This window comes from Ursus maritimus, unplaced genomic scaffold (assembly GCF_017311325.1).
Source record: "Ursus maritimus isolate PB19 unplaced genomic scaffold, ASM1731132v1 scaffold_34, whole genome shotgun sequence".
Lineage (NCBI taxonomy): Eukaryota > Metazoa > Chordata > Mammalia > Carnivora > Ursidae > Ursus > Ursus maritimus.
Window position 1 is genome coordinate 24,947,000 of NW_024426008.1, and position 12,479 is coordinate 24,959,478.

General features: G+C 45.0%; 1 protein-coding gene across 2 annotated transcripts in view; it reads left to right on the forward strand.

The window, feature by feature from the left end:
* SPTLC1 (serine palmitoyltransferase long chain base subunit 1) overlaps positions 1–12,479 on the forward strand; it is a 52,738-nt gene extending 40,259 nt beyond the window's left edge. Inside the window, exons 10-15 of one of the 2 annotated variants that reach the window (XM_008690901.2) lie at positions 1,238–1,333; positions 1,697–1,793; positions 2,864–2,918; positions 6,405–6,522; positions 9,385–9,458; positions 11,093–12,479. In XM_008690901.2, coding sequence (XP_008689123.2) covers positions 1,238–1,333; positions 1,697–1,793; positions 2,864–2,918; positions 6,405–6,522; positions 9,385–9,458; positions 11,093–11,318 — 666 coding nt within the window. In that variant the 3' untranslated portion in view covers positions 11,319–12,479. Of the gene's footprint in view, positions 1–1,237; positions 1,334–1,696; positions 1,794–2,863; positions 2,919–6,404; positions 6,523–9,384; positions 9,459–11,060 lie in introns of both variants that reach the window. The other variant, XM_008690900.2, reaches the window with a different exon arrangement.

Below are 12,479 nucleotides of genomic sequence, written 5' to 3' on the forward strand. Positions count from 1 at the left end.
TGTATAAAAGTTTTGCAACCTAATGTTAAAAAGTTGAACTAAAGAACATGAAAATCACCTTAGATTATCTACATCCCACTACCGATATGGTCCAGAGAAAAATGGAGAGCACAAGGAGTATCACACGAAATTAGATTGACACATACTCCTCAAAGATAGACTGACATTTGGTGATTAAAGGCACTGAGGAAAAGTGCAGAATATGTGGACCTTGTTTGGATCCTGATTCCAGCAAATACTGCAGAAAGCAAGCTTCGTGAGATAGGTATTTGAACACTGAATATTTGATGTTAAGAAATTTTTCATTTTTTTAGGTGTGATAATAGTTTTGTGATTGTTTTTGAAAGAGTCCGTATCCTTTAGAAATGCACACTGAAATATTTATAGATGAAACCATATGAAGTCTGGGATTTGCTCCAAAGAAATAATGAGGGCAGCAGGGAGCTATACAAGGTATAAGATTGTCCACGAGGTGAAAACGACTGAATCTGGTGATGAGAATTTTTTATTCTCTCTACCTTTGTATGTGACTGAAATTTTTCATAATAAAAGGATTTTTAAAAAGAGTGCACAGATTTCCTTTTTGGGTCTGTGGACCATTTAGAAATGCCCAGACGTGCTTGGGCCAGTTGTCATCACGGCCATCAGTGAGTGATTTTGAATGGCTCCTGGGTGCCGGGCTGCCAGGTGCGGAAGGTGAGGGTCAGCAGAGCACTGAGTTGAGAAGATGGTGGGGGACTCGGAAGCCCACGGGGCACAGGGTAATTGATTTTATTTTGAAAAGTTGAAAGGTAAATTGAATGTAGGGATAAAATGCTCAAAACTCTGACAGGTTTGTTTATATTTATTTCAAGTACCTTCTGGGGGAAGGCCAGCTGGACCGCTATTTAAGTAAGGAAATGGTCTTATTTTGTACCTCTGAATATTTTTAGTACGAAGCAGTTTTGGATTTCATCTTCTCCTAATTTCTCTCTCTCCTTCCACTGTGAATAAATTGTGTGTGCATGACGAAATGGCCAAAACTTGTAAAGTGAGACCCTTTCAGTGGTGCACTTCGAAACATCAGTCCTTGTAGCAATAAGTTTTGTATGGTTCATCCGTTATTTGCATGTAGGTAGTTTGTTTGAACCGAGACGTTGACATGATTGGTGCTGAAATTTTGTCTGCAGACTTGACGTTGGTCTTTATTTTTTCTTTAAATTGAGGAATGACTACTGCTGTCCCACTTTTTTGGCAGATTGATGATATTGATCTTATCAGTGCCAACATGGAGAATTCCCTCGCCTCTATCGGAGGTTTCTGCTGTGGCAGGTCTTTTGTGATTGACCATCAGGTGGGTTCATTTTAAAAACCAAAAGCAGAAACTGAAACTAGTCGTTCCACTGGTCATGCTAAGAAGTTACTCAGCATGTAACGTCCAGTCACAGAATTTCATTCTGACTTAGTTTACCACAGTTTTTATTTAAAAGTTGATTTGTTAGTAGAATCACTCAAAATATTTACATTTGAAATGATCTCCCTTTTTAAAAAAGTCTTGTGTTACATGTATAACTCGTATACACGCGTGGATCTTAGCACCTTACCGTTGGTACACACCGTTCGGAGGTGGTGCAGATCCGGTGCCTGTAGGTTTTTTAGCCAAAAAAAAAAAAAAAAAAAGTGTGTTTATGTCTTTAACTTGTTCGTTTCTTCTCAGCGACTTTCTGGCCAGGGGTACTGCTTTTCAGCTTCGCTACCCCCGCTGTTGGCTGCCGCTGCGATCGAGGCTCTCAACATCATGGAGGAAAATCCAGGTATAATCTTCTGAACCCAGGATACCAGGCACCGAAGGTGACGTCAGCCAGGCTGTTGGCGTGCTTTTGAAGGAATTCACTAGAGGGAAAGTGTTTCCCACACAGAGCCTCCGAGTGACGTTACCTGGGGTTTATAGAACGGTGACAGTGAAGACATCGTCCTGCCTCAGGAATTCAGTGTAGAGCTTCTCTCCCACCCAGGAGACAAGCCAGAGCCAACGTGGGGCTGGCTCCCAGGATGGGCAGCAACGCCAGGAGGAGGAGTCACCTCTGGACTAGTTGTCACTGGAGAAGTTAGCTGAAGTGTGCTGCTGATTCTCAGTACATATCATTTATAGCTTATCCTTTTGTTTCCTTCAGCCTTTGACTCATGAGTTGATACTAAAGCCAAACCCAGTTACCAGCCCTTAAAGCTTCCTTAATGGGCCAATTTGACTAAATTTCAAATGTACCTTTAGGCTGTGATACCACTCCTCACAAATCCTAAAACAGAAATGAAAAGCAAGTCTTACCTGGTATTTCTAAATTTAGAATTTTTAAAATTTCTAAATTCTTCATAGTTTTAATTCAGAGAATCAGGAAATGTGCCTGTTCCTGGGTGCACATTAGTATGCTTGCTTGTCAGAAGGCCTGGCCCTCCTGCCTCTTGATTATATATTTTAGTTTTTTTATTTTCCATGAATAAAGTGAAAATATCAAGGACAAGATAGTAAACATTACTATAGTGGCTTTTACCAAATTGTTAAGGGTCCAGCAATAAGTAATATGTTTGTAGCCTTTTATTAGCCGGATTATTTGTAGAATCAGATGAGAACAAGAGCCATTGTTTTGTTGTGAAAAACCTCATCCCAGATTCTGCAGAAAGTGGGAGAGGGGCTGCCAGGACGTGTGTGCTGAAGACTGGGGCTTGGGCCTTCAGAAGTATTTCTGTCTGTGTGCTAGTAGTCTGTAGGAGGGTTTGTGACATTTTGAATTGGTGAACTTGAACTTTAAATATCTTTAAAAATATTTTTATTTGAATAATATCAGATCTTCCAGATATACTAACAAGTGCATTTTTTTTTTTACAGGTATTTTTTTAGTGTTGAAGGAAAAATGCGCACGAATTCATAAAGCTTTACAAGGGTGAGTTTTATATATTTTCAACCAGCTTAAACTCTGTCTGTACCACATTTAAACAACTAATGAAAAATTTTGCATGTCACCTCTTTGGTTTTGAGTATATCTAATAGGCTTGGATCAGTTCGACTGAATTACAACAAGGAAGGAGAAACTCTCTTCAGTCAGATTTGTCTGTGGGCTTGAAGCCAGAACATCCATTTTGTGGTTGAAGAACCATGACTTTGTTTTTCTAGAAAGGATACAAGCTCACTGATACTATAGCAGTGCATACAGTACAAAGATGAAAATAACCACCAGACATGCTGCCACCAGAAATAGCTCGGGTAAACATGGGAGAATCTCTCCACATCTGTACAGATAAAATGATACCATTATATGCTATGGAATTAGGTGACAGTGGGTTCATCCTGGCCATAATTTTTAGAAAATTACTAAGTTTTATTTTAATTTACTATAAGAAAGACAGGTAAAATTGAAATGAACCTTACAGGTTTTTACTTGTGTTTGTCTTGACTACACAAGAGTAGCTCTTTAAGATTCCTCTGGAATGGAGAAAAAATTCAAGTTGGTGACACCTTCAGGCAGATTCCTGGTCTTACAGAAAATGATCTCATGTTGCCCGAGGTATTTCCTTTTGCCTTTCCTAAGGTGGAAACATGTCTTTTCAATCATGAAAGTCCTGCCTATTGACAGATGTGGAAACTCGAAGCTTCTCTAAAGGACAAGGACAGTGAGTAAATGAGCAGATCACAGCTGTTCCAGATAAAGTAGGGGCAGAGGTAATTAAAGTTCTGGGTGTGTCTCCATGATAGTAACAAAAGTTCTTGCATGATTTATGGTTAGGAGATGTTATTTGTATTGGTTCCAGTTACTTTGGTTTATAAAATATTAATATGCCAGCACAGCACAGCATGGTGGGGTCACTGTAAATTCAGGAGCACCAGCCTCAGGTGCCCTTCATTCTGTCTGGGGCTGTTATTATGTCTGTCTTGTAAGCCCATCCCTCCACCGTCCCCACTCTTTCCCACGTTTCTCCCCTCCCAGGTCCCCAGCCCTCTGTCCGCACTCCACCCATGTCAGCAGACAGCCTGGCTTCATTGCTGTCCCTTGGTCTCTCGCATCTTCCCTCACAAATCACTATACATGCAGGCATCCAAACCAGTCTTCCCGTGGGTTACGGCTGAAGAAATTGCCTCCTGGGGCGCCTGGGTGGCTCAGTCGTTAAGCGTCTGCCTTCGGCTCAGGGCGTGATCCCGGTGTTCTGGGATCCAGCCCCACATCAGGCTCCTCCCCTGGGAGCCTGCTTCTTCCTCTCCCACTCCCCCTGCTTGTGTTCCCTGTCTCGCTGGCTGTCTATCTCTGTCAAATAAATAAATAAAATCTTTAAAAAAAAAAGAAAAGAAAAGAAATTGCCTCCTGCTGTCATAGCTCTGCCCCCTCAAATGCCCAGCACCTTTTTCTGTCCCCTCTCTTTTGTCAGCCTTTCCAGAGTCATTTGATTAGCACTGAGTACACCTCACCCTCTTGTCTCTTCACTGCCGTTTTCCCTTGAAGACCCCGCCTTCTCCTCCAGCTGCTAGCCTGTTGCTGCCTCTCCGTGTAGCTGGAGTTTGCACTTTGTCCTCATGACCTGATATCCGGCAGTCTTTCCAAACTCCTTCTAGTGGTTTGTTTCATTCTGTTTAGGATGATGTATATAAAAGTTCGTTATCTGAATAATGGTTCTCTCTTCCTTCCAGATTCTTAGACATCTTAGTTCTTTTTCTTCTCTTACTGCGTTGGTATAGGTTCCTGACATGCTTTTGTCATAGTAGTGACACACCTGTCCTTCACAGTATAAAAGCATTTCTTCATTAAGTATGAAATGTCATACTATAAGGTTTCTTGTAAGTGGTATTTATCAAATTATTCCTAGATTTGGAGGCTTTTTTAAAAAAATCATAGATTTGTCTTATGCTGAATTACATTGTTATAATTATTCTGGTGTTAAACCATGCTTGCCTTCTGGAGTAAATCCCTATTTGATTACAGTGTCTTTTTTCTGCACTGTTCTGCAGCCTGGTTTATTGAGAGGTCCTGGTGGGATACCAGGAAAGAGACACAAATTATAGCGCTCATTAGTGGTTTTTGAAAGGCAGGTGAAGTTGGCATCTGGCACCTCGCGTGATGCTTGACACACAGTAGTCATTCAGTAAAGCTCGGTGAGTCCTAAATGTGTTTAAGGAATCAAATGTGCTGCGAATTGCTTTTTGTGCTAATTTCATTCTAAGGGAAAAGCAAATATTTCTAAGTGAAGCTAGCTAAATGGAGGCAATCTAAAATGATTAGTTCAGGGGCACCTGGATGGCTCAGATGGTTAAGGGTCTGCCTTCAGCTCACATCATGATCCTGGGGTCCTGGGATTGAGCCCCACATCGGGCTCCTTGCTCATCAGGGAGTCTGCTTCTCCCTCTGCCGGCTACTCCCCCTGCTCATGTGCGTGCGTGTGCTCTCTCTCTCTCAAATAAATATAAGCTTTTTTTTTTTAATTTTAAAAAATTAAAATATGGTTAGCTCAATTTCAAATAGCCATGTGTCACCATTTGTAGCCTAGGAGATTTGTAGCCTAGGAGCTCAATTTCAAATAGCCATGTGTCACCATTTGTAGCCTAGGAGATGAGTCAAAAATCAAAGTATTATTAGTGTCGGATAAAAATGAACTTTAAATGAACTTGACCTGCAGTTCTCTTGACATCTGTAATAATCATTTGAAAATACAGAATTTCACCCCTAAAGAAATCTCTTTCCCTCCCTGAGAAGCTGCAGATGTCTGTGCTGTTAAATCCTAAGAAAGAAGAGAATAGTCATAATTCAAGTAAAACTTAACAGAAAACATGCAAATAAGAGAGGAACTATACAATCTAAACATACTTCTGATGGTCAAAATGCAGTGTTTTTAATATCAGAATTCATCCCTATAAATTTATGAAAGACAAGATACAACTAAAGACTGAGATAATGAACAAGGGAACATTATCATTAGTAAGTAGTCATGAAGGAAACAATAATAGGAAACAGTGGTATAGATGCTTCCCTAGAGGAGTGATTTGGGAGAGAGGCCCCAGGAAGTGGTCCTCAGGCTGGGATCTGGCTTACTGGCCAGCTGCAGGATACAGGGAGAGGGGCAGATGAGGGGGCCTGCAGGCCCAGGAGGAGGGATCGGCCTGCAAGTGTGAGCCACAGGTGTGAGTCAGAGGTGTCTGCCAGGACAGGGAACCGCCTTCCCAGTCACACTCGAGTAGCTCTGTAGGCGGATCCTAGACTAGAGACCCCTCCCCAGAGCATGGATTTCAGCTGTCTCTCTCGGGAGTGGAGCCACCACATGATGCTTCCTGGAAAAGCCACAAGCTTTCGTTCCATTCATTAATGCAGACTTTGTACAGTTACTTAGATGTGGGATATCCTTGCGCCCGGAAGGGACTTAATGCTTGCGTGTGTGTTTCCTTTCAGCATTTCTGGGTTAAAAGTTGTGGGGGAGTCACTTTCTCCAGCATTTCACCTACAACTAACAGACAGCACTGGGTCTCGAGACAAAGACGTTAAACTCCTTCAAGAGATTGTAAATCATGTAAGTATGTAGTTCTTCTACCCTGAACCCACGCAGTGTTTAAATGTCTAATGATTGGCCTTCCAGAAAACCCATTTGCTTAGCACGTCCAAAGCCAGGCTTTCATACATGTGGGTGGGGTGGCATTATGAGTCACGATCCCACAGAGCACTGGACAGCTGTCTGGGCTGAACCCCCAACATAGCCCAGAGACAGGTCAAAGTATTCTTGTAACTGGGAAGGAAGAAAGACCACTCACTCCTTTACCAGGCCTAATTTGGAGGTTGATTTAAATATCTTTCTCTCCTGGAAATGATTTTACTACTAATTGTACCTTAGTTATTAGCTGAGAAATGCCTTTCTGGGGAAGACCGCTTGCCGTTCTGTGCTCAGTAGAGCTGTGTGTCCTGGAGCCCTGCCCCGCTCACTCGCCTCCGTGCAGCTCCTCCTTCCCCCTCACAGTGGCTCTGCCTTTACTTGACTCTTCAGTACAGCTAGCATGCGTTTGAGAATGAAAGCAGGCTTCGTTCTGCCTCCCTGTGCTGCTCATTCTGACGGTTCCTTTCAGGGGCTCCTGCTCCGAGGCCTGCCTCCGGGTGTCAGGGTGATGGCTGTCCTCTATTGTGTGCCTTTGCCCGGCTGTGGCCAGGGGGTCAGGCCTCTCTCCCTGGTCACATGGCTGCTCAGTATGGAGACCAGGGGTGATGCCAGCCTCTGCTTCCCAGCTTGCTTTAGCTGTCCTGTGTCCTACAGCGTGAACCACTTCACCTGGAAGGACGGATAGTGGAGAGCTTCCTGCAGTTTGTGGCCTTCTGGAGTCAGTCATCTTATAAAACAAAACCAAACACAGAATCTGAGATTCCTAACTACAGAAATGCATGAGATTATGAGCAGTCAGGCTGCAGTGATTCTCGCCTTCTGAGTGCAGAGGTGCCACAGGTGTCCCCTTGGGTACAGCTCTGCAAGCATGAAGAAAGCCAGACTCCCTCTCACGGGAAGAAACATCCCAGAGGCAACTTTTACCGCCTTGGCACTTTTACTGTAATGTCATGTGAGTATACGCAGACGTAAAAGGAAGTACATCATCCTTGTGGTTAGGGTTCTTACACAGATGTGGCACCGGAATAGTTTATAAATTAAATGCAAGCTAAATGGACACAGCAGTGAAAGAGCTGGCACACTGGCTTTGTGTGACAGCTGAGCTTACACCCTAAGGACCTATGGACCGCTACAGAGCAGCCTCTCAGAGCCGCGAGCCCCATCACCCCAGTCTCCTCCGGCCCCCCTCAGGACGGCTCTCTGCACCTGCTCCACGCCGTGGGATGTGCGCCATCCCTGCTGCCAGGGCGCTCATTCCACGTGAGAGCCCCCTCAGTTCCTTCCTCAAGAGACCTCAGCAGTGGGGTCTTCCTTCTGTTTGTGCCAGAGACACTGAAGAGGGCAGGCGAGAGAAGCGTCGGATACACAGGCCACACTTGTGTGTCTTGTCCTCAAAACGGAAGAGAAAGTGAGAGTCTGCGCAGCTCACCGATGCGTCTCCATATGAGGCCCCGGCCCGAGGCCGGCTGTCTCCATGCAGTCCTCCTGAGAGCTGAATCAGAGAGCAGGGCCTGGGGTTAGGGGGGACAAAATACAGTCTTCAAACTGCATTTGCGTAACAAAGGGAGGTCTTGCAGTGTCTTTACGTCCTCCTCTGGAGCTCTGCTTCACTGTCTGGTCCGTGTTGGGGGGAGAGGAGGTGGCTGTGGTGCAGACTTTCGCGTGAGCTTTGCAGAATGCAGAGCTCTTGCCAAGTTCTTGTTGAGTTGCTTGACAAGACACTGTTTTTACAAACTGAGCGATGGTTTATAATGTTTCTTAGCTAGCCAGGGCTAGGAACAGAGCCAGTCCAGATGTTTTCGGGAGGAGTTAACTCCTCCAAGTACACTCCAGATGCAGCATCAGTAAGAGTCTGCCGTGTTGCCTGCTGGTGTTTGCCGAAGGGGGTTTGGCAGCGGGAAGCCAGCCTGGCGGCGGACGGCGTGGCCCATCCCCAGCCAGACACCCTCACTGCCCGGCCCTGGGGATGCTTATCCCTTTCTGTATGCGTCCCCTTGCTCTGACTGATGCTTTTTTAAATATAATTCAGAGACCAAAACATTTCACCCGTTTAAACTAATACAGTTGAGTGGTTTTGAGTACACTCAAGGCTGTACACCCACCTCATTCCAAAGCATTTTCATCAACCAGAAAAAAACCCTGATAAGCCATGACTTCAGTCTGATTTTTATACTTTCTTTATTTTGATAGAGAATGTTTGAATTTTTAAAAAATATTGACAAGTGGTTAAGGTATGGAAAAGCTATGCAAAAAATGGACCCAGACTGTTCTAGCTGGTAGCACCAGCTCGAAGGTAGCCCGTGGAAATCAGAGGAATTGCTAATATCTGAAGTGTGAACAGTTTGTCTCTGAAACCGTTCGCCTGGTGTTACTATTAAGTCCAGCTTTTGGTTAGTTTCCAGGGCTTTGCTGGGACTATTTCCACATGTCCTACTTCTGCTTTGTTTAAAATGGAAACTCCTAGCTACCGGTGGCTATTTAAATTGAGTAAAATTAAAAGTTGGGTCTCGCGGTGGCACGAGCCCTGTCTCGCAGTGCTGGACAGCCACACAGCTCGCGGTGGTGCTCTGGGCGGTCCTGCAGGAGGGCGCCGCAGCAGGACCGTCGTACCGCTTGGGGCTGCTCCGGACAGTGTCCTGGTATTGCCGTTTTGCCTTCTCGCAGATGTAACTGGAAAAATGAATTAACGCTGTGGTTAGGGATAGCATTTCAGAGCACCTTCCTGATGTAATGAGCACAGCGTCCGCGGCCCAGCTTGCAAACGTGTCCCTCTTCTTCATACAGTGCATGGACAGAAGCATCGCATTAACCCAGGCACGCTACCTGGAGAAAGAAGAGAAGTGCCTCCCTCCTCCAAGGTTGGTGGATGTTAAAATGTGACCTGACTTGTTTTTCCTTCTTCCAGAACTCTGTATAAAATGTGTTTTGTTCTGAAAATGTTTGAAAGACTGTCACAGGATGAGGAAGAACGCGTACTATACTCAAGTATAGTACATCATGTTTCCTGTTCTTAAACTAGCCATTTTACATTTTTAACTGTAAAGCCCCCCCAGGACTCACTGTACCCTCCATTTAACTCAAAAGAAGTGTCTGAGACCCCAGGGCTGATCTGGGACAGCCGAAGTTCTGATCCGCAGCGGTCTACCGTGACCCTAAGCTGCACGTGCTGTGCCGGCCATGTCCGCCGTGAGGGCCGTCCTGTGGGAGGGGCACATCCGGATGGTGGCATTGACCCCACTGCTGGCTGGAGCGCCGCATGGTACTTCATCTGGCAAACATGTATAAACCACCCGGGGAGAGGAAAGCAACAGTGGGGAAGATCTAGAGAGGTTCAAGAAGCTGCACATGGGAGGAGAGCACTTGGACTCTTGGTTTAAGATTGGTGCTCAGTCATCAGCACTTCAAGTATAGCCGAAGGAGGTCGACGCCCAGAGCATGAAGCGCTCAGGGTCATAGCACGAGGTCGGTGAGGTCAGAGGAGGAGGGCATGATTCATTCTGGCCTGGAAGGGACTCAGGCTTCAGAGGGCAGGTAATGCTCAAGCCAAGCCCAAAAGGTCAAGTACGTCAGACAGACTCGTCGGTATCACCTTCGATCAGGTGTGCAGTGGTGTGGAGACCCTCGGGTGCATCTGGGGAGCTAGAGCACAAGCGTGAGAGGGACACGCGAGGGGGCCCTGGAGAACGGGGAAGGCCCAGGGGGTCGGGGGCGACTCTCGAGTCCTGAGTACTGCAGACACACAGGGCCAGACTGGGATTCTGGAAGACCACTGGCAGCAGCTCGGACGTGCCCTAAAGATCCTGCCCTTTCATGACTGATTACACCCAGGCGAAGCCGTGATCCTGTGTTTCAGGAGAACGGGCTGCACTTGCTCTGTGCCCTCGGGGCTCCCTGCCCAGCGCAGTACAGCTCAGTGAAAGTGTCCAGTGGATGATACAGATGTTTGCAGAGGGAGGTGGGGGGAGAACAGGTTGAACCGCCCTGTCAGACTGATAGTTTTGGTCTTCAGTTTCCCGAAAACCTAAAAATTTCTGCCTTTCCTCAAAGTGTTACAGAGCTTCCACATGACTTACTGAATTGTGAATGGGTGTGGGCATGCAGGCACTCATTGATCTGAGAAATGTTGAATTCCAGAGTTGGGCCTGATGCTGCGTGCTGCAGTAGATGAGGTAAAGGGCAGGGGTCCCGGCAGCCCCCAGGCGGAGCCCCACCACGAGGTTCCCTGACTAGGTGCACCACCAGTGAGGCCAGGAGGGGCAGACGTCTGTAACTGGCCGGTCCGTGTCCAGGCTTGTGGTCCGGAGAGTCCCTGCCACGACTGTTCGACTCTGCTGCATAGTGAGGAAGTGGCTGTAAACAAAGGACCACGAATGGGTGGGGCTGTGTTCCAGTAGAACTTGACTTACAGAACAGGTGCCGCAGACTCTCCTTTGACGATTTTCTGTGTCGTTATTTCTCAGCATTAGGGTTGTGGTCACAGTGGAACAAACAGACGAAGAACTGGAGAGAGCCGCGCACACGATCAAGGAGGTGGCCCAGGCTGTGCTGCTTTAGGCCGGGTCCTAGGGCCTGGCGGGCGGCTGCCACGCGGCACACGCACAGGCCTCTGGTCACTGCCTTGTGACCTGGGAGAGGCCTGTGTGTACCTGCAGGGTGGCCACCGGGCGGCATGGGTGTGGACGGCGCCCAACCACGAGGAGGATGCTGGTTATTTTTAAAAGAAAACACATCTAAAAGCCCAGGAACTGATTTTTTTAAGAAGAAAACTAATGACAGCGTATAACTGGTATTTAAATTGTGCTATTTAGTACTATTTAAATGTTTTATTATACTAGTATTTTATATTCTTTTTTTGTTGTTTAAAAATGGAGCTTCAGTTTATCTTCTCTCCCTCTGGTAGTAAAGAGCGTGCAAGCACTTCTTAACTGTTCCTAGAATAACGTCTCTGCAGCATTAGAGCTTGGAGGAACACTCATCGTCTAGGACTCAAAACCTATTCTTGAGGGTCTAATTCAACCACATCTTTTTCAGCCTTCGTCCTGTGCAGCTCGGTGGCTAATATATAAGGAAACACTTTCTGTGCGATTATGATAAACTTTTCATTGTAATATATTTGAATCCTAGCATTTTTATATATATTAAATATTGGTGTTACACCATTTCTAATAGCTAATTTTAACATCCCTAACCAGAGAATGAGTAGTCATTGTATTTCCTAAGTGATCAATAATTTAAATCAAATACTACTTTATTTTAATATAATTGACCTTCACATTTATTATGTGTTGACTTCTAATCTGTTTTAGGAGGAGGGTTACTGCGATGTTCCTAGAATAGAAATCATGTCCTTGATATTTTAGACTATCTTGAATGTATTCCTTTTTTGTGAAGTGGGTTTGCCTAGGGACATAGAACTACAGTCTTTTTCTAAGCTAAGGAAAATTACTTTTCCTTTTAGCTTATGAATTTCAAATATCTGAAAATGTGAACGCACTAAAAATAAAGTTTTTAAGCTGTACTTTAGCTATCTGTTTTTTCTTTAGCAAACCAGGTTCGTTTGTGTAAATGTTTGTGCAGGGTCACATAGGGTAGTGCGTACATATTACACCATTGTTTCTTTTCTTAGTAGAGGTAAAGGAATAAAATTGTTTTTAAAAATGTACAAGAATGCCATTTTTATAGTCTATGTTCATATTAACAAATGGTCTTCAGCATCTTGTTAAATAACATATTTTTTAATGTTTAGTTTCTATTTTGCTTGAGGTATTTCATACATATGTGCCTTGTGATTGCTGCTGCTTTAAAGGATACAGTGCTCTCTTTGGGGGATGAATCTTTTTGCTTTATTTTTTGATGAAATAAACCTACATTCCTGGTAA